The sequence below is a fragment of the Antedon mediterranea genome, chromosome 7, assembly GCF_964355755.1.
Source record: "Antedon mediterranea chromosome 7, ecAntMedi1.1, whole genome shotgun sequence".
NCBI classification, from domain to species: Eukaryota; Metazoa; Echinodermata; class Crinoidea; order Comatulida; family Antedonidae; genus Antedon; species Antedon mediterranea.
Window position 1 is genome coordinate 26,016,927 of NC_092676.1, and position 22,209 is coordinate 26,039,135.

General features: G+C 33.1%; 2 protein-coding genes across 6 annotated transcripts; one reads left to right on the forward strand and one right to left on the reverse strand.

Moving 5' to 3' along the window:
* Positions 1-237: 237 nt before the first annotated feature.
* Positions 238-3,829, reverse strand: LOC140053963 (MYG1 exonuclease-like). Of its 3 annotated transcripts, none has more exons than XM_072098735.1 (8): positions 3,719-3,829; positions 2,625-2,789; positions 2,342-2,447; positions 1,588-1,815; positions 1,258-1,336; positions 1,047-1,169; positions 777-958; positions 238-663 (listed from the first exon to the last, which is right to left on the reverse strand). In XM_072098735.1, the coding sequence occupies exons 2-8, from the start codon at positions 2,746-2,748 to the stop codon at positions 495-497; spliced, it is 1,011 nt and encodes a 336-aa protein (XP_071954836.1). In that variant the 5' UTR covers positions 2,749-2,789; positions 3,719-3,829; the 3' UTR covers positions 238-494. The 3 variants fall into 3 exon arrangements, with proteins under 3 accessions (XP_071954836.1, XP_071954835.1, XP_071954837.1); XM_072098734.1 differs by lacking the exon at positions 3,719-3,829 and adding an exon at positions 3,101-3,218; XM_072098736.1 differs by lacking the exon at positions 3,719-3,829 and adding an exon at positions 3,093-3,200.
* On the forward strand, positions 3,432-21,686 carry LOC140053962 (ribosomal biogenesis protein LAS1L-like). Of its 3 annotated transcripts, none has more exons than XM_072098730.1 (12): positions 3,432-3,576; positions 5,440-5,562; positions 6,122-6,194; positions 7,939-8,110; positions 8,229-8,275; positions 8,799-8,887; positions 9,199-9,281; positions 9,999-10,214; positions 11,309-11,435; positions 19,916-20,190; positions 20,497-20,623; positions 20,910-21,686. In XM_072098730.1, the coding sequence occupies exons 1-12, from the start codon at positions 3,434-3,436 to the stop codon at positions 21,028-21,030; spliced, it is 1,596 nt and encodes a 531-aa protein (XP_071954831.1). In that variant the 5' UTR covers positions 3,432-3,433; the 3' UTR covers positions 21,031-21,686. The 3 variants fall into 3 exon arrangements, with proteins under 3 accessions (XP_071954831.1, XP_071954832.1, XP_071954834.1); XM_072098731.1 differs by having other exon boundaries at positions 3,487-3,572; positions 20,910-21,685; XM_072098733.1 differs by lacking the exon at positions 3,432-3,576 and adding an exon at positions 3,908-4,082 and having other exon boundaries at positions 20,910-21,685.
* The last annotated feature ends 523 nt before the right edge of the window (positions 21,687-22,209 follow it).

Consider the following 22,209-nt stretch of genomic DNA (forward strand, 5'->3'; position numbering starts at 1 on the left):
GTTATTAACGATAACAAAATATAACACACAATATAATCATTCGCATTGAACAGGTGTCATATTGGCTCATTGATATTCACCTTATTCTATATTTGATTTGAACAATCACTAAACAGAAGATAGTTTAGTAATTAGTATGTGTATTTTGTGTAATTTACATAATATAAATATCAAAGATATTTTAAAATGGACTTAGTTGTATAAATATCTTTTTTTTTGTATGCTAGTTTATTTTATTAGTAATGTATGACCTCATTATTTATACTGTTATTAATAAGATATAAATAAATAGAAAATTAATTACTCTGTATCGTAATTGTATTTTACTGACGTCCAGCATGACACTGAACGCTATAGTAAATCTACATTTAGATTAAATCGCGGCACAAAACATTTGTCGCACGATAAAGCACCTAAAAAAACACCTAAATTTTCCATTTTCTTTCAGTGAATAATGCAAGATAAAGTCTATAGTTTCACACCTCGTTACGAAATTATTGTCTAGCTAATTCTAAAGATTTTCTTGCCATCGTAAGTGCACCGTCCCTTGTTTCATTCCCACCAATAAACCCAGACGCATGGACAAATATACAGCCTGGGATACCAGATAAGTTAGATAGCTCCTCATCTCGGACTCCTCTCCACTTTTCAGGTAATGAGAGTCTAATAGAAAAAGCAACAGTTAGTACAGTCAATCATGTCTTTTCTTTTTTTGGTTTACGATAGTTAAAAAACAAAAATTTTCCGAATTTGGAAATTTTCTTTTCCATGATTACCTATTGTCAAATGATGTACTAGATATAGAAACACACTGTACACGATATTTGCCGTTCTGGTCAGTATAGAGGGCGTACTTGATGGGTGTTTCTATTTTCATCGTCTCCTCCAATGCATACAGATGTTCTTTCCAAGGACATCCACCTTGTGTGAACTCTATGACCTCACCGCTGGGGTCAACCTGAAAATTAAAAATACAATTTGTAATATACCCGAGGCTTAGAAACGACACTATTTCAGTGCAAATGGCCAAGTTGCTATTTCCTTACATTAAATCTATTTTTCAATGCTGCTTCAACAATTTCCCTTGCAGGCCACCAGCAATCATTGTAGTACTTGATACGATCAATGAACTCTGACCCGGTCACTTCCATAGCACTTTGAAATCTAGGCTAATTGATTAAAAAAAAAGAAAGAGTAAATAGAACATAGCAAAATAAAATTGTAGTAAGTTTCTTGAATTTGAAATGTTCAACTAACTTCAATATTTTGGTCTTTGCCGTTCCAACTTGGATTTAGATGCTTTACCCTTGAACTCAAACCAGTCGAAATTATATATCTAATAATAAATATGCATTAATAAAAGAAAAATAATTTACTTTAATTACATGATGGATAAACCATTTAATAATTTATCGTGCTTATAAACTCATTTGAGGCTTAGGGAGTTGAAAGAGTAGTGAGTTACAACCCTGCACTTTGTCAGGATTGAACCCCAGATTTTGGGATTGGAAGGCATCATGTTAACCACCAAGCTACAGCTCCACTACTGAATACTGTACTACTTAAAAATTTAAGTCCCAAACTTACTTAGGGTCTTTACAGGCTGATATACCATTATCAATAGCATCAATCTCTTCCATAAAGTTTTCATAAACTTTATCAAATATGGCACCAATTTTATCATCGTCTTTACCGATGCCAAGTATCTCTGCGATGACATCCTCCCCAAAGTGGCAGTAAACCAGGCCGGCACTGCTCAGTTTTGTCGCCCATGGTTTATTTGGTCGGACAGTGTTCATACAGGAGGTGAACGTTCTATTACAAACATTTTATTTTAAACGGATTTATCAAACTACTTGACTGTCTTTATATTTAACTTTACAAACAGGAAGTGAAAATGATTACACAATTAATTTCTTGGAAAAAAATGCAAAATACAGTAACTATTTATCATCTTGGCACAATCAAAATAACATAATCTGATTGTAAATTTATCCAAGTCTAATCCAAGCTTAATAAGTAATCCTTATCTAAAACAATATTGAATAAATTATCATATACCAAATATTTAAATCTTCCTAGGTCATTGAACTAGGTCATTCAATATCAGTTTGACAAGCAGTGGCATAATGCAGAGGTCTCAGGCCACTGGTTTACGAGCCCCAAGTGGCCCACCAATGCTGGAGGCCTGGGGCTTTTTTTAGCCTTTTTCAACATATTTTAATGCCTGTTTTTCCTCTTGGCACTGCTCAGGGGTTTAGTGAGCACTCATAGCCGTTACGCAACTGTTACGCTTTTCATCATCATCATCGTATTTATTGACCGCGTGCAATGCATTTACCTCTGGTGATGGTCGTATCTGTGCTTTGATGGGTCATACACACCACCAACATCAACAACTATATCGCACTCATCCAAAACAACTTTATCTCGAGTTCTGACAATTTCTGAAAATGAAATATAAACATTTTATTTTTAGAAAAAATAAGCTTCAAAAAGCGCCTGCAGCTTAGTACAGTTATATGGTGCTCTTTTTTGACATAGTAAATCTTGGTAAGTACTCCATAAGGAATTGATAACCCTACAACCAAGCATAACCCCATAACACTCCACTGTATTATTACCAGCATCTTTATACTGCGGCAGTTGTTTTAACATGAAACAAGCCAATACTTCGTCGCAGTGGAACGTTCCACTATGGGTACCAATTTTCTTTGGTTGGCATACTTTCTTGGCAGAATTATTCATGGCTAAGTATCTGCAGCTCTGAGGAGTCTTGGTAAGCGTATCTGAAAAAATTAATATATACAGTAGTTTAAAGAAAAACAGATAAAATCAAATATCATATAAATATATTAATGCTTTTAATGACATGATTAGTGTGACCGTGACCATCACAAGTTTAGGTTAACTAAGTGGCCACCTTTTTATTATAGAGGGCCTACTCTTACTACTCTGATTCCTGGTACTAACTCCAGGCCTAGGCTAGGCCGGGCCTAGCTAGCCCAGCTACGGCAATAAGGCCTAGGCCTAGCTAGTTTCTAGGCCTAAAACAATGTTTTATTATTAATTTTGAGTTATTATAATATTACATTATCACCTCCTGTAATTAACAGCAAGTTTGATCGAATAAAAGGAATAATGCCTCGGCAGTAATTCTGCATAAAACTTGCTTATTGAACAATTTGACATGTGGATTTAATTTAACAAAAAGTAGTCTGGCGCGTATTTCATAAATAAATCTGTATTATAAATTAAATATTTTACGTTTTTTTTAATATCTACTTATAAAACTGGCAAAAATAACTTAACAATCTTGTTATTTATTTTTTTTAAACTTAAAAATGGTTATACAAATTTCATAGAGAATATAATTTCCAGTTTTTTATATAAATTGTATTAATCTAATTTGCATAAAAACATGGCAGCCTACATGAGTAAAAATGCTGGAAAAAGAACTCGAGTTGTTGCCTGGTTAAATCAAGAAGAATGGCAGTTTGTCTATGATAATTTTTATAGTGAAGATTGTGCATTACAGAAAAAGGCGTTAGATCGATTTTCTGTTTGGAAAAGTAGGTAGGTATAGTAACTTTACGTTCTACCTAGCTAGGCCTAACTAGGCTACGCCTACCTAGTAGGTTAGGTAGCTAGGCCTCTAGCAGGCTACTACTAGTACTACTACCTAGCTAGCAGGCAGCCGGCTACGCGTTACACCTACCGCTCTACTGTAGTTCCAGCTAGCTACTGCACGGTGGTAATACTAAATGTACGCCCGGTAGGGTTTTATGAAACAAAATGATATCAAGTACAGTATGAAAACCCCCTTATATAATAAATGAGTCGACACAAGGTGTGACCCGAGGTCACGTGCGTTACTGACCAGTAGTGCCGTAGCGGCCTCTTTGAACGCATGGCATTTAGACGGAACGGACGTAAATCGTGACTAGGCCTAAGCCCATCCTGTATCAGTATCAGCCATTACGCACGTTCCCTGGTGTTTGATATACACTAGCCTATAACCAGCAGGGTTTCCTGTGTAAGCTTCCCAGCCTAGACTGAGCGGTATATAAGCCAGTTCTACGGTAATATTGGTGGAACAACAGGTATTCACTGTGATTGAATAGGTTATAGGCTAGGCCTATATATAATATAGTTTAAGCCTCATTGCTACTATTACGAGGTACGAGCCAAAAGGGGTCAAGCTCAACCCCACTAGCCTAGGCTAGCCTAGCTAGTACTAAGGGACTGCTCACCGGGTAGCTATACGCACACAGCAACGGAATTAAGGGATACGTTTTAGTCCTCCTAGACTGGCCTGTGTGTTTATCACTACCAGCAGCCACACATCAGAGTGGACTACTCGTACACTTCTGTGTATATAATAGTAATACTACATCCTGGCTACGGCATATGACCGGTTGGGCCGCCGACAAGTTGAGCCGCCGGTAATTTCTATGAAACGCCCAGCGCGTCTTTTACGACATTTCGCGTAGTGATTAGAGCGGTGTCCTAGTACAAGTTCTTGGTCTTTATGTGTATTGTGTCATGAAAATAAATAATATATAATTACATACTACAATGTTGGTTTGAACCACCATAAACAACACAGCAAAGGAAAGTAGGCCTAATCTTTCAAGGTAAAAATGCCGTGCACTCTATATTTGTCTGGCGTGGACGTGTAGGCCTACCCAAAAGACTAATAGAGTATTGATATTCTTAAAATGATGTTAAATAATTAATATCTTTTATTTACTATCTTGTAATATCATATTTTATTGAATTTTACAATTTTAATACACAAAATATTTTCCTAAAAAACGGTGATTTTATGTAATTATTTAACCTGAGGGGGCAACATGTTTACGTCATTTTTGGCTAAAAACGATCATTTTCGGTGATGTTTTAGGTCTTTTATTTTGGAATCTACAAGTACAAGTCAGATTTTCATATTATAGTTCTTTAAAGTGTAATATTTAATACTATACTAAAAAGTGTGATATATAAACTTCGTTATCCCTAATGAAAATAGAACTTCTATTAAATAAAAAACGAGCACCGGCGAAAGTTAGCATTTGGCGTTTCATAGAAAATAACGTTTTTCTGGCGGCGGCTCAACTTGTCGGCGGCTCAACTTGGCCTAATCCCTGGCTACCAGGGAGCAAGAGACCAGTCCCGCCTAAAAGGTAAGCTAGTACGCCTTGTGTAATAATTGTAGTAGCTTCGCACTCTCGGCCGTTTTACAACAGTACATGTTATTATTAACATACTCTAGGCCTAGGCCTTAGTGGTAAATTTAACTGTATATTTTTCTTTGCAGAAACAAGTGCAGACAAATATTATAAACAACAAAACATTATTTCAGTTTTTTTTAGTTTTCAGTTGTTTTTTAAATGCATAAAACATACAATTAAATATCACAATTTTTTTACTATTCTATAGAGTCACCACTAAAATGCCATTATCAATAGCATGCACTGCAAATTTAGTGGAGGCTTGTGTGTTTGAGAAGAAAGGTGGGAGCGTGGAAAGCATTCGACTTGCTTATGCAATGTCTTTGATAAGGTTTGTCAGGTTTTCTGCAGTCTGCAATAAAAGGGAAAGAACTCTGTTTAACATCTCATACATGCCAACACTCCCATTTTCATGCTTTCACATTTTCTCCCGAATTACAAAGATAACTGAATTTTGATGTGTGTGTGTTGTTTTCTGCATTAAAATTTAAAAAAATATGGTAGAGATATGACATGGTGACATTTTTTTGTCACAAAAAGTTTTACACACAACCAAATTTATGATATTTAATCCATTGTACGACCATCTGCAGTCATAATTTTTTTATTTCTTTTCTTCCAAACCGAAAGATTCCCCATACATACTGTGAACGCCACGCAATACTGCTTGTCACGTCACACACCAAACTCCTTACCTCTCCTGATTTCCATAATAAATAGAGGGTGCTGTTGACCTATAAAAAACACCACCACCTGTTTTTTTAACTTCAGATGTTAGCATATATGACATCTTAATTACTCATTGTGATACTGGAAGAATATGGGAACCCTTGATAATTATTTGCATCCAAAGCATTGTAAAATAATTATTTATGTATTTTTTTCTATAGATTTGTAAACATGATGACAGATCGTTACCAAAACAAGTTCTTTGCTCAGCCTATTCATGTGATTGCACAAGAAGTGAGAACCATTAAAGATTTACATAGTAATGAAAAAAAAACAATAACACTCTACAGCTATATAATAATATTATACAATTATATTTTATACCTACCAACATTTAGTGAGACGTTAAATTCAAATTGTATATAGGGCCCTCTATGTAATTTCTACTCAAAATAATCGCATAATATGCCCTCTATATTTAATTTTTCGATAAATTGAGTTGGCTTTCCTTTACTACATCAACCATAAAATACAAGTGGACATGGACCTAGGCTAATTATGCTCAAAATAATCAAATAATGTGCAGTCCTAGGCTATTTTCCATTCTTTCTATTTTTATGGATGTGTGAGAAATAGCCACATACATGTGAGGCATAAATCAGCCCTCATGTGTGAGAAATAGCCACATACATGTGAGGCATAAATCAGCCCTCATGTGTGAGAAATAGCCACATACATGTGAGGCATAAATCAGCCCTCATGTGTGAGAAATAGCCACATACATGTGAGGCATAAATCAGCCCTCATGTGTGAGAAATAGCCACATACATGTGAGGCATAAATCAGCCCTCATGTGTGAGAAATAGCCACATACATGTGAGGCATAAATCAGCCCTCATGTGTGAGAAATAGCCACATACATGTGAGGCATAAATCAGCCCTCATGTGTGAGAAATAGCCACATACATGTGAGGCATAAATCAGCCCTCATGTGTGAGAAATAGCCACATACATGTGAGGCATAAATCAGCCCTCATGTGTGAGAAATAGCCACATACATGTGAGGCATAAATCAGCCCTCATGTGTGAGAAATAGCCACATACATGTGAGGCATAAATCAGCCCTCATGTGTGAGAAATAGCCACATACATGTGAGGCATAAATCAGCCCTCATGTGTGAGAAATAGCCACATACATGTGAGGCATAAATCAGCCCTCATGTGTGAGAAATAGCCACATACATGTGAGGCATAAATCAGCCCTCATGTGTGAGAAATAGCCACATACATGTGAGGCATAAATCAGCCCTCATGTGTGAGAAATAGCCACATACATGTGAGGCATAAATCAGCCCTCATGTGTGAGAAATAGCCACATACATGTGAGGCATAAATCAGCCCTCATGTGTGAGAAATAGCCACATACATGTGAGGCATAAATCAGCCCTCATGTGTGAGAAATAGCCACATACATGTGAGGCATAAATTAGCCCTCATGTGTGAGAAATAACCACATACATGTGAGGCATAAATCAGCCCTCATGTGTGAGAAATAGCCACATACATGTGAGGCATAAATCAGCCCTCATGTGAGAAATAGCCACATACATGTGAGGCATAAATCAGCCCTCATGTGTGAGAAATAGCCACATACATGTGAGGCATAAATCAGCCCTCATGTGTGAGAAATAGCCACATACATGCGAGGCATAAATCAGCCCTCATGTGTGAGAAATAGCCACATACATGTGAGGCATAAATCAGCCCTCATGTGTGAGAAATAGCCACATACATGTGAGGCATAAATCAGCCCTCATGTGTGAGAAATAGCCACATACATGTGAGGCATAAATCAGCCCTCATGTGTGAGAAATAGCCACATACATGTGAGGCATAAATCAGCCCTCATGTGTGAGAGTTGGCAGGTATACAATATAAAGGTCATTTATTTTTACGCAGTCATCATTTTTCTTGTCACATCAGAACAGGTAACTGTAGAACACATAATCATTGACGACTGTTCTTCAACATTTATTAGATTGGCATCCCAGTTTGGATCGTAAATCTGCGTCACTCTGCAACACATGGTGAGCTGCCTTCCTTGAGCATGCTCAAATCAGGTGTAGCATTTGCGTTGTCATGGTTGCAAACTGATTACTGGGAGAAGAACGAAGACAATGATTCAAGCGGATCAGAAACGGATGTTAAAGGTACACTACCATTTTTTTTCCCCCAAATTTTCAATTCAATTTATGTTCGCTAGCATTGAATATGCACTGCACTGTATACATAGTGCTTGTATTTCTTAGGTTTTTCTTCATTTTTCAGTACAACTTTGGCAACTTCTCATAAGATATCAACAAGAACAGTATATGGTCAGTTTACTTTTTCACCTTTTTAAAAGAAATTGATTTAAAATATTATGAATGCTATTAAAATAATGGTAATAGACAAAATAAATAAGTGTTTACAGTAAGATTTTTAAATATACTTGAAATGAGATACATTAAAAGATCACAATTTTAAATATAGTAAATATTTACTTGGAGGTAAATATTGTGGAAATTAAATATTGCCCTCTATTGTTTGCAAATACAAACAGCCAGTACTTTAAAAATACTTTTTAAAATATAAGAAATTGCTCCCTCTATTGTGCATGTAGCACATTAAAATGTTAAATTAAAACTGAATACATTAATACAAGTTACAAATTTGACCAACTAAGACAGCATCGTATGACGATGCCCGACCAGTTATCTCGTCTGGACAAAATTTAAGCATGTTTAAATTCCTTTCACAATTTGTAATTAGGAAACATTCTTGCGTAATCACGCAAAATGATTTAGATTCACGTGCTGACTGATAATGATCAATATTAATCATTATTATACTCTGTAGATTTTACAAATGGGATGGTCCCCAACAAATGAAGCTATCACAGAGATTCTATCTGATATTTCAGATTTGCTTGAGAATGACATTGTAATGTGAGTTTGTTTTTATGATAATATTTAGCATATTTATTATGGGGTACTTGCATGGTTGGGTTTGAGAGTTACATTAGTATATACACAGTATCTAACGTTTTAAATAGTCTGTTAAAAAAATCTATGTAATTATTATTATTTTAACATAAAAAATGCCAAATATACATATAAAAGAATAAAATGACTATTATATACATTTATTATATACATATTGAAATTTTGCCTTTTTTGTATGTATTTACATATACATTTTACAAGAGCAGAAAAATTGGTACAAATTTATAAAGTAATGATATGTTTTGTTTTTACAGACAACACTTGTTTACCACATTACTTCAAGATGGCTTCCTTGTACCAACAGACCAACAAATACAGTCGTTAGCCATTGGCACTAGTAAGAAAACCAATTTGTATGTTGCTGGGGCACTACCTTAGTAATCCCAGGTACTGGGTTCAAATCCTGTCCTGACACACTTTAACCAACAGATCAACAAATACAGTCATTAGCCATTGACACTAGTAAGAAAACCAACTTGTATGTTGCTGGGGCACTACTTTAGTAATCCAAGGTAATGGGTTGAAGTCCTGTCCTGACACACTTTAACCAACAGATCAACAAATACAGTCATTAGCCATTGACACTAGTAAGAAAACCAACTTGTATGTTGCTGGGGCACTACTTTAGTAATCCAAGGTAATGGGTTCAAGCCCTGTCCTGACACACTTTAACCAACAGATCAACAAATACAGTAATTAGCCATTGACACTAGTAAGAAAACCAACTTGTATGTTGCTGGGGCACTACTTTAGTAATCCAAGGTAATGGGTTCAAGTCCTGTCCTGACACACTTTAACCAACAGATCAACAAATACAGTCGTTAGCCATTAACACTAGTAAGAAAATCAATTTGTTGCGGCTACCTTAGTAGTTTATGGAGCTGTGTTCAAATCTTGTCTTTGCCATAGAACCAACCATGTTTTGTTGACCAAAGTTACATCAAACAAAAATAAACAAACATACATTTTACACCCTGGTTCATTTATTAAATATCAATGCCCCCTTGTTTAATTTTTAAATTAGATATTAACCATTATTTTTCTCATTGTATAGATGATAAAACAAATACCAATAACATTACAGAAATTCCAGAAACCTTTCTAAATCTCTGGAAACCATTACTGAAAAAACTGAGCAAGTTGAAAATTCTCCACAACATATTGGAACCACTTTGTCAGGAAATATGCAAATTTAAAAGTCCAATGATGCAATCTGCCCAATATCTCACTGGTTGGATGCAGTTATTTTTAGAAGCCACCAATACGAACCGTGTGTTTTTATTTTATTGTATAACAATATAGAAAATATTAAAGATGTATTGTCCCCCAAAAACATGAAAAACAAATATTAATAAAATCAGACTTTGAATATGCCATTTTGTAGTTTTAACAAAGTTAATCACTTTCATAAGAAACAAGGCCATATAGATGGCTGCAGTCGCGTGCTCATTAGTGTTTACCGACCGACCGACCAACCTACCAACTGACCGAAATTACTGAACATTTATATTTTTTAAGTTTACACGTGCGTAGCCTGTCACTTTTGACGTGCTCGTATAACGTAATTTCGAGTTGAAAAGTAAGTCAAGAAAACAGAAATCGAGCAAAAAGAGTGCGCTATAACGTAGCGCGCAAAAATCTGCGCACTCATGGCAATTTTGTAAGCGTTACATGCGGTACGCACGTAATTGTATTGCCATATGATGATTTATGCCCTGAAATTTATGAGTACCAAATTTTATTTAATTGTGATTCATGGTTGTGAAGATATGATTACAAACGTGATTTCGTTAAATCGTGCGTACACCGCGTAATTTTTTATTGCGCACCGTGAAAACATAACCACATCGATTCCTGGCCATAAGGAATATACTGTGAAAAATTGACTTAGCTAGATTAAACTTATATCAAGATAAGGTCAGAAAGCGATAAAACGCATAGTGATACCGGACCGACAGACAGACCGACCGACATAGTGAACTATAGAGTCGCGTCCACGCGACTAAAAAACTGAAAAAATAATATGTTCACTTATAAAATGACAAAATAAACAACTACATTGAACCAAACACCAATTGACTGGCAGTCAATTTGACTATTGTTTGCTTTAAATCACTTTTTTTTTGGTAAATATTTTGTTCTTTTTCGATCCAATTTTTTTGTCAAAGTGAATAACTTTATGTGACATTAAAATGGCATATTCTACAAAAAATGTAAAAAAATTATTTTTTTAGGGGGACAATATATCTTTAAATTAAAAAGTGTTTTCCTAATTAAAAGATATTCTAGTTGTCTTCTGAATCTATTTCTACAATGTCACATGACTTAATCCAATAAATATATTTAATTTGTTATTAACTATAGTGCCCAAAAAAAATGTTGGAAGCAGTCGGCATGGTTTGGTAGTTGTTTCATCAGAGGTTGATTGGCACCATATCTTTAACTTGTGTGTTGAGAGTCCTAACCCATATACATGTCACTTTGTTCAAAGGTAAGACTGTGTTTATACTGCATGTTATTATGTCATTTTTCAATATATGTAGTTTTAAAATACTGGATCTCATTTAACTAAACTTTACTTTATTGCCAACAAAAACAGTCGATCAAAGCATATTGATCGAAACGTCGAGAAACTCAATAGTTCTTTTCAGAACTAAGACCGCAAACTTTATATCAACAAAAACAACATAAACATGAACAATCATCATTGACAAAAAGTTATAAGATTTAGTTAAATGAAACTAATCAAAGCTTAACTACTAAAAATGAATTACAATAAGACTCTTTTATACAAATATTTACTTACGTGTACTAAATAATTCAAGTTCTTTAATATCCTTTAAACATTTCATTAAACTGAACTACTAAAAATGAACTGAGATAAGACTCTTTTATACAAATCAAGTTACTTACTTGTACTAAATAATTCAAGTTCTTTAATATCCTTTAAAATTTCTTTCTTTCTTTATTAAAAACAAACCAATTGGCAGCAAATCTGCTGAATTGCATGGTAAGGAACAATATACATTCAAAAGACAAGTAAAGTAAAAGTCATCATTAAACAAAATTATCGCAATTACAAAATATATGTAATTGTAAACATAAAGTAAAAAAAATATAGTCTTATTGCAAGGATATAGTATATACATTATTACTTAATTACATCTCATTAAACTGAACTATAAACTACTAAAAATGAACTGAGATAAGACTCTTTTATACAAATCAAGTTATTTACTTGTACTAAATACTTCTAGTTCTTTAATATCCTTTAAACCAATACACAAACTAGGCTTATATCGTCTAATAGCTATGGCTTCTGCAATTAAAAGCTCAGACGAATGTGCATACCGAATAATATGAGTGTTTTCGAAAATTAAAGACTCTGTAAGACAAAGTTTAGATAAAGAGGTGTTAGTTGCACCAAGAGCCATAGAATGCTTATCAATTATATTTTCAAAATCATTACAACTGTTGATGTGTTTATAAACCAAACTGTTTATTGTTCGTGAATGCTCGCCAACTCTTACTTGTAAACATCTACCAGTTTTACCTATATAACTAGCAAAACATCCGGGGCATGTAAATTGATACACCACAGAACTACAGTATTCTTTGGGTGTTGGATCCTTATGTGAAATGAAGACATCGTTTGATTGCCATTGTGTTTTAAATGTAACATCAACAAGTAATTGTTGATTTATTGCTTTCCTTAACTTATCAACAATTATGTCACCATGGTTACCTATAAATGGTAGCCGCATCCGAACCGTTGGTTTATCATATTTATTAGTAGAAGACGCACTGGTTGAGAAACCATTCGATTCCATTAACTGTTTTGCCTTTTTTTGCTCACCTTCTAATTTATCACTAAATACAGAGCTATGCATCCAAAACACTTTATTTTTACTTGTTACACCTCTTTCATATTGAATAGCCTGCTGAGTGTAAATATTTTTATTCATCTCTATATCACAAAGAACAGGATTAAATGATCTTAATATGTCATCTATATCTTTAGGCCTGACTACCACCAGTGCATTATCTGCAAAACGTGTATAAGATCGAATAACACCTTTATTCAGTAGATCAGGCACTGTTGATTTCTCCAGTTCTGTTATAAGAATGTTATTTAGCACTAGTCCCAATGGGAAACCCATTAAAACGCCATCAGTTTGGTGATACAACTGACCGTTACAAGAAAATACTGTTTTAGTACATGCGTCTTTAATAAGCTTACACAAAGTGCTTCGTTTTAGATTGGTTACTACTAGTTTTTTGTTAAAAACCCTGTCTAGTATTATATCAATTAAATCATTTAAAGGAAAATTAGTCAATAACAATTGAAGATTAATTAAAACACACTGATATCCTTCGGAATGTGGAATGTTCTTGATATGATTACAACTATCGTAACTGTCTTTCAAAACAAATTTATTTTGAGTCAACGGAAACAAAAGTTCAGCGAGAAATTGTGCAACAGGATAATATGCTGTGCCTGTGGTGTCGATTACTGGTCGAATTAGCGGAATAGATTTAGAATCCTTACGGAAAATTGGCACACCGTAGACTTGTGCAGGTTTTGTCGATGTGGGGCGCATTCTCTCGTATTCTATATCACTAATTTCACGTCGAGAATGAATGGTTCGCAAGTAAGTCTTAAGTGTGTTTAACTGGGTCAACAACGATTGACTGTATTGCTTAAACTTTTTGTCATCAGAAAATACATTAACAAGTTGTTTTAGGTAATCAGATTTGCTTAACAAAACTACACAGGTTCTTTTATTGCTTTCCTTATGTGTTTTAACTTCTTCATCAGGATTAACTTCTTTATTTGGATTAACTTCTTTATCAGGATTAACTTCTTCATCGGGATTAACTTCTTCATCGGGATTAACTTCATCTGGTTTTACTTTTTCATCTGGCTTAACTTCTACATCTCGTTTAACTTCTTGATTAACTTCTTCATCTGGTTTAACTTCATCTGGATTTACTTCTTTATCTGGTACTTCTGATTCAAGTATAGCATATCTTTCTTGAAGGTCTTCCAATATTTCAAGTCGTTTTGCATCATCAGATAACTGCTTGCCATCAAAATTAAGGAAGTTCCAAACCATTGCAGATATTGCATTCTTGATTCTCTTTCTTTCAAGTAATGAGTCCGGTAGAAGTCCAGAAGAATTAAGTTGATCCCAAATGAATTCAGCCTGAATGAGCATGTCATCCTCTTTGGGTTTTGTAACTAATCTGTTTTCAACAGCATATTCCAAAACTTCTTTTTCCTCACAAGTCAGCAATTGATCACATAAATAGTTGATAGTCTGTGTGTGGTGTTCTTTAGTTGAATACGCTCGCAGAACTTTTGGTACCATTTTGTCATGATAAGATTTGCTCATTTTCCTAAAAGTGCAAGATGCAGTATAGTAGATCAGTTTAAATGCCCTAGATGCCATGATTATATACGGATGGATAGAATATGTTTAATGTTTGAAAGATCAACTAGCCAGTTGGAATGGAACAGTCACTATTTCAGTCGTTTAATTTATTCTTATATATAAATACAAATTATCATTATGCACCAACTGGAATCAATATCAATATTTTTCATTGTTATTTAAATTTTTAAAGTCTTTTGTCAAATATTAATATCCTTTCTATCCGATTTTCACCTTGAAGAAATTGGGAAAAAAATCAAATGACAAGAATATTGTTGTCATGATGTATACAATCGCACACATGTTGCTTTAAATTGTTATGCCAAATAAACATCTAGAAAACATTTTTTTGGTTCATTAGATTTTAATCAAATTATGCACGACTACACACGATAGACTATGGTCCTGTTACAGTTGTCTTTATAAGCCAAGGGCACTCAGATGTCCCTCTAATTAAGGACCTGAAATTTGGTTTATTAGATTTTGATCAAATTAAGCACGACTACACACAATAGAGTATGGTCCTGTTACAGTTGTCTTTATAAGCTAAGGGCATTCAGATGTCCCTCTAATTAAGGACCGGGAATTAGGTTTATTAATTATTGGGACCACTTTACTAATAAAGATCTAAATATTTCTGTGCATTCAGCATTGTCTCTAATTGAAACTTCAATCACAATTGCATTGAAATGAATAATAATTTAGTTTATTAATTAATAGCATAGAGATATTATAATAAACTGTAATATAATATCTATGAGAATGAAGAGAAAATGTCCACATATAATTTAAGTCTGTATGTGCAAGTATATTGTTCTTCACATTAATAATTTAATATGTCCTTTCCAGGGATTAAACAATAAGAAATGATAGTGTAATATACAAAGCATGCATAGAGCCGGAACAAAGTAGCATGGTAGCCCTACAGGTAGTAGAGCATAAGTGCCTCTAGCACCTTCGGTGGCGTAGTGCGCTCTAGAAATCTGTATTTTTATTATATCTACATTACATTACATCTGAGTCTGCATACTAAGTTTGAGTTTTATTATTCGTACAGATTTTTTAATCTTTACTGCTAAAATTTATTATAAATTATACGTAAAATGCTTTAATCTGGTTTTTTTTACGAACTTAATAAAGTCTTGATTGGAAACTGCATCTACACTGTACGTAAAGTCGCAGGTTATTCCCCCATATACATTTATTACATTCAGTATAATATACATTTTTGTATCTTTAATATTTCATGTTTAAAATTTATCTCGGGAGGAAGTAAATAAATATTGAATTAATAATTTATCATACAAAAAATAAAGTGGGTTTGGGTTTTGAATGTCAAGGGTACTAAGTTTAAACAAAAGAGATACCTAAACTTGGGAATTTCCCAAAATAAGTTGTGCCCTGGGATTTTTGACAAACAAAAGCTTTGGTACATAGACAGGCGTATTCGACTAGTCTGCGAGGTAGACATCTGTCTATGTTTGATTATGCAGATCATATTCTTTATTGTTTGCCTACCCGGGAGGTCCCATTCCTTTTAGGTTTGTTATTAGTTTAACCATTTTTATTATGATACTGTAACTAAAGCCAGTCATGTGAATATGTTCATTGTACAGCTGAAATCGAAAGTTATGATTGCTTTATTTTGACCTTGAAAGGTCAAGGTGACTTTCATAATTTACAATAACACTAATTGACCAAAACCTCCGTGCCATTTGATTTCCGGACCTAACCCAAAAACCAAAGACCAAAGTCCAGCCTTCTGCAGAGCCCCATCTATAACAAACTCTAGATCCGTCCAGTGGAAACTCTTATAAATAAATAAAACAAAAATCTGTACTGCTTAGATAAATAAAAACTAATTAAAACAGTAAAAGAAAAGTTTAGCGGTCTCTTCTAAGATAAAAGTTAACAGAAAGTGATTTTAAGATTATTTACCTAGTTGATATCATTTGTATGAATCAGTTGTTTCCTTATTTGACTGAAAGTGAAATTACGATGTATTAATATTTGGTCTAGTAGTCTGCGGTCTATATTTATAGAAATGTGTTCATCGTTTATATAATATATTGTCCAGTTTGTTTTGTTCTATGTCTAAAGCTCTATACTATCAAACTAGTTTGACAAACAAAGTGTGATGTGCCAACATATGGTAGTGATATGCCCAAATATGGTAGTGATATGACATCATCATGTTCATATATGGGCACATTAAAAATTTTTGTCACATAAAGTTTGATAGTGTAGGCAGAATTTGATTGATTTCGCCACAATTACAAGTTATGTAATATAAACAAACAAACAAACAAATAATAGAAGTCCAAAAAGAGGTCAATTTAAGATTTGAACCCCACCACCATTACTAAATTTAATGGCATAAAAATCTAATTTTCATAGAATTATTTGGTTATAGACTATGCTCTGTTTACATTATCAAACTTTATGTGACAAAAAATGTGATGTGCCCATATATGGACAAGATGATGTCATATCACTACCGTATTTAGGCATATTACTACCATATTTGGGCACATCACACTTTTTTTGTCAAACTTTGATAGTGTAGAGAGAGCTTTACAGTTTTCTTTGGTTATTGTTTTGCTTTACGTAGCACTACCAGCAGGATTTTGTTTTGTTTTTTTTAAAGTTTTTTTTTGCTATATACAGTAGTTATGACATGCTATTTGGGCCAAAATGTCTTTTTTTAAACAAATATTAGGCTGAATCGATAGTGCTGAATATATTTTGCATTTCATGTACTAATTGCAAACCATTTTGATGGCCAAATATTATATTCAATTTGTGTTACGCAATAATAAGTAATAATAATATTTATCATTTTACTCTCGATCTCATTCCAATAAGATAATATAAGTTGCTACACTTTTGTTATATTAACTCATAATTCCTGCATAGTTCTTATCACAAGATTTCTGTTTTACTACAGCGAATAAATTAGTTAAATAATTACCATTGGCCACTTAATCTATCTTGAAGCATCATACACTTATTTTCGTACTCACATCCTGGTCTCTCGGACTACTTTATTTTGTGGTTGTCTTTTTTTGACCACACAATTGATTGCATTGAAATAGTTTAGGTTTCAATAACACATTTGTTAATAATTAGCAATATTAATTTATAAATCATGTGCTTATGATTATGAATGTACATATCTGTAGAATTAATATCTGGCGTCATGTCTTATCACATGTTTACCTTTCGTCAGAATGTTCTTGAAGACAATTCAATTTCTTCTCCTTATCAGAAATTATTGTCTTATATGAACAACAGAAATCAGTTACTTGGTCCACCTAAAAAAATTGTCCTCATTTAGGGTACTTTGTAAAAACTTTTGATAATGAAATAATACTTATAATTATTGAGGTGCTTAAAGATATATTTTACCCCTAAAAAAACTTGAAAAAAAAATTTAATTCAAAGCAAAAAATACTTGTCTGTCAGACAATGGTTTTTTCTCTTTTGTCCTAAAATTTTTTTGAGTTTGAGTGAATAACTTTGTTAAAACTGCAAAATGGCCTATTTATAGTTGTGATTTTATTAATATTCATTTTTCATGTTTTGGGGGGACAATACATCTTTAATAATGAGGCACTTTGTTAACAGCGCCATAGAAATTAAAATAAAAATGTTTTTTTTAAATGTTATACTGTCGTGAGGTGGTTTCCCGAATGATCGTAAAATCAAAACGACCAACTAGCGTTCTTGTCACCAACTAGTCATCCATTCATAGAAGTACTGATGTAGTAGCCTATCTGTACGGTGACCATAGAATGTGACCCGAGACCATTAAGAACCAAACCTTTTTACAAAATTTCCCCCAAGCAAAGACTTCTTTCTTCATCATCCAAACATGAAAATGTATGTGTACTGGTATACAACAGACTTACTACATTATGTCATTGACCTATTTAAACAGGATGTAATTAACAGGCTTTGACAAAATTATATTACCTCCTTGTATTGTAGGGCAAAGTTATTAATGGTGGTAGATCCTGGAATGTATATTATATATCAACCATTATCGGATAGCAATATAACTTGGGACAAATAATAATCGCAGACATTTTAGTTAAGCAGATGCCTGACTAAAAACTGTTTATTTTATTTTACACACAGTTTATAACCTTGTTCTTTGGTTATGAATTTAGCTTGAAAAGACCACCAAATGTAAAATAATATTTGTAGGTAATATATACATAAAATTATATATATAAAATAATATTAATAGGTGATCATCCTAACTCTAAAAATTATCCACACTCCAATAAATTAGTTAGTATTAAATACATTTTTATTAATAGTCTTTTTAAAAGATGAAAACGGTATTATTATTTTTATATTTTAGTTTAAAAAGTACTATTGTACTCAGGGCCCCAAACTGGTTAAATATTGGGAATAAATAAATAAGTATCCCCAGTGACAAACACTCGCTTGTTAAAAACTAACATAATATTGTTATTGTTTATAAAGGTAATAATATTTTTAAATGATCAACCATGTTGTTCAAAAGTGTCACAAATAACATTACCATACTCGTTATGTAAAATTAAACATTTTTTTAGGCATGGTTAATAGTAGTAGAACACTACAATGTTCAATATACCACACTCTTTTCAAAACACTATTTTTGTCCATATAACTCAAGATTAAAACGAATCCGTAGCAATTAAAAGTCACCAAATCCGTGTCAATCTAATTTGTGTACTTGATGAGTGGTTTCTGTAGCAGATAAAATCACTTATTAAACCATGGTTAAATATTGCATCCTGAATCAATTTAGGTCAAAGGTTATTAACTGTAGAAGCTTTTTTTTTATGTGTAAATTATAGTATTATTTCTTTGTTAAATAAGCATAAACTTAAATAATTATTATATTAAAGAAATCGTTTATTGTTTTTCTGATTCTTTAGCATACAAGCACATTTTAAACTTTCTAAAAATAACAGTTTATTCTTCTAAATCATTTGTCCGCTATGATTCTTATATTTAATATTTTGCATATTGACATTCAAGTGCAAAGTAGTATCTCACTCAGCAACCCATTTTGCGTATGAGCCATTGATGTCACAGGAATATTTGGAAATATTTTTGTATTATTACAGTAGACTCTCTGTTAATAGGACACCTTCAGGACACAAAGAAGTGTCCTTAAATAGTGGTGTCCCCTAAATAGGGATTGACAATGTGAACATTTAAAAATAATTTTGTATAACAGTACAAGCTCGGGACCCAAAAAGGCATCCCTTAAATTCTTGATTCTATGATTTTTCATATTGACATAAAATGATTTTCAGAATTATTGATTATTTGAAAATTAATTTGTATAATAGAACAAGTTCGAACAAAAAAATTTGTTCTCTAAACTCTTATATACTTAATTATCTTATATTTTTCATATGCCATAAAATAATTTTCAGAATTATTGATTATTTGGAAAAGATTTTGTATAACAGTAAAACATTGGGACCCAAAAAGGCGTCCCCTACATTCTTTTATATATATATTTTTTCAGAATAATTGATTATTTGAAACCACCTCTGACTCCTGAAGTGAAAACAAAAGTGATTGAGCTTACAGAGATCTACCTCAACCAGTATAAAGAACAAGTATTTGAGGCAATAGAAAAAGATGTAAATAAGGAGGTGGTCTGGCAACCATATTCTATAGATAAACTGAAATTGCAGTCTTTAAAGCCTGTTGCGTCAGTGTGCAATCAGTCACAGTTGACTGACGCGGAGAAGTTGAGAAATTGGGATAGAAAATGTAAGGCCTGGCAGAGAAGTCAAGGTAAGAATAAGATACACTAGAGGCATGCATGGTTCCTTGGGACCTGTCCGGCTGCTGTAGAATAAAAACGATTAGTAATACAGGTTTATTGTTGAATCAGTTATTTTTAATCAATATGAACTGCATTGTGGTTAATGATGACATGCAGCCACCACAGATGCGCCAAAGAATGACCAAGGATATGTTAAATTATGATTAGTAACTACCCAACGAAATATATTATTATTATCCAATATTTTGCAAAAACTGTACAGTGATAAAAAATAACTATGGTATTTGTATTTTTTTTGTATTATTTACATACAGCTAATATTGATTGGAGTAAGTACCCATTAGGATGGTTACCAGGGCAACAGTCAGATCCAGAATATTTTATTTTGAGATCAATAACATGTAAAGAAAAATGTGAAGAAGAGAGTAATAATAATAACAGGTACCTATTGGTTCATAAAGCTCTGTCTACACTATCAAACTTTATGTGACAAAAAATGTGATGTGCCCATATATGGACATGATTATGTCATATCACTACCATTTTTGGAGATATCACTACCATATTTATGCACATCACACATTTTGTCAAAACTAGTTTGATAGTGTAGACAGAGCTTTAGTAAATTATAACATTTAGACACTATTGCTTTAAAAAATGCATTTTATTCTAAGAGTGCATTAAGACTGTAAATTTATTTACACTCTTTTATTTTTTCATTATTTAGGTTGTCTTTTGAAGGATATGAAAAGATTTCTAAGGCTGACTTTGAATCAGTTGAAGATACAAGAGGAGTAGAATACACAACAGATCATTTGGCAAGTCCGCATCAAATGATTATCTACTAAATTCAAAGGCAGCATTTTGTTATGGACTTTTTTGTTTACCATCCTCATTATTAGGGACTAACTTTACAAAAGACGACGGGAAGCCACAGGTCGGTGCTCATGAATAATATATGCATGAGCTTTAACAAAGTGGGCAAAACTTAGCGTGAAATTCCATCGTCGAGAACGATAAAGATGCACATATCCTTAAATATACACTTCAAATTACAATTTTTAAAACTCTAAATAACATTAGAATTTTGAATTTAACTAATAAACCGGCTACGTTGACTGTATATGATTTTACACTCTAGAGAACACAGGATATTCGCTGTCCGCCCCTAACTGTTGTGTCCCTATTGAGGACATCAGACTATCATAGACTGGTTTCAGTTGGTGCATGCATTACCTTTTGAGAGAGACCAGAAATTTAAGGGCTGTATATCTATATAATTTTTCATTTTATGATTAAAAGTTTGGTCTCTATGAACTAGTTTGACAAAGAAAAGTGTTGTGCGCCCAAATATGGTAGTGATATTACCCACATATGGTATGCCAGTGCGATTAGATCACTTGAATTGCACGTACATCGTAGCATTGTCTTCAAGTAGGAACCGGGCTTTATTCAGGAGCCAATGGTTTCAAAACAACGTTTCAGCAGATAACAATAAATACTGTAATTATGGTTATAAGATTATTATAATGCAATATATGCGCATATATAGCAATATTATTGCATAACAGTATTTTAAAAATTTGTTACAAAAATGGCGACCTTTTTTTTGTTGACATAAATGGTTACTATACGTCTATAAAATAATTATAACGCAATATATGCACATATATAGCAATATTGCATAATAACAGTATTTTAAAAAGTGCATATTTTGGCACTTTTCTTGAAAAGTACAGGGAAATTTTCGAAAAATGGCCGATTTTCGTTACTGGTTACTATGGCCAATTTTCGACCTTTTTATTTTTCGATAAAACAGGTTACTATTGCATAATAAACATGCGCATGTCAATTGTGCTATAGTAACCAGTTTTGAACATAAATGGTTACTATAGCATAATAAACATGCGCAGAGTCGACTAATGGAATCTGCGCATGTTAATTGAGCTATAGTAACCAGTTTTATCGAAAAATAAAAAGGTCGAAAATTGGCCATTTTTTGAAAAAAGTACAGTACAGGGAAATTT

Bases quoted from the DNA above. Each gene is read 5' to 3' on its own strand.
- LOC140053963 (XM_072098734.1), bottom strand. From the start codon at position 3,164: ATGCAGAATTACTGCCGAGGCATTATTCCTTTTATTCGATCAAACTTG. The intron at 2,790-3,100 runs GTGATAATGTAA...TAATTTTTTCAG, and splicing joins CTTGCTGTTAATTACAGGAG to ATACGCTTACCAAGACTCCT. The intron at 1,337-1,587 runs GTAAGTTTGGGA...ATTTATTATTAG, and splicing joins TCAGCCTGTAAAGACCCTAA to ATATATAATTTCGACTGGTT.
- LOC140053962 (XM_072098730.1), top strand. From the start codon at position 3,434: ATGAGTAAAAATGCTGGAAAAAGAACTCGAGTTGTTGCCTGGTTAAAT. The intron at 11,436-19,915 runs GTAAGACTGTGT...ATATTTTTTCAG, and splicing joins ACATGTCACTTTGTTCAAAG to AATAATTGATTATTTGAAAC. The intron at 20,624-20,909 runs GTACCTATTGGT...TTCATTATTTAG, and splicing joins GAGAGTAATAATAATAACAG to GTTGTCTTTTGAAGGATATG.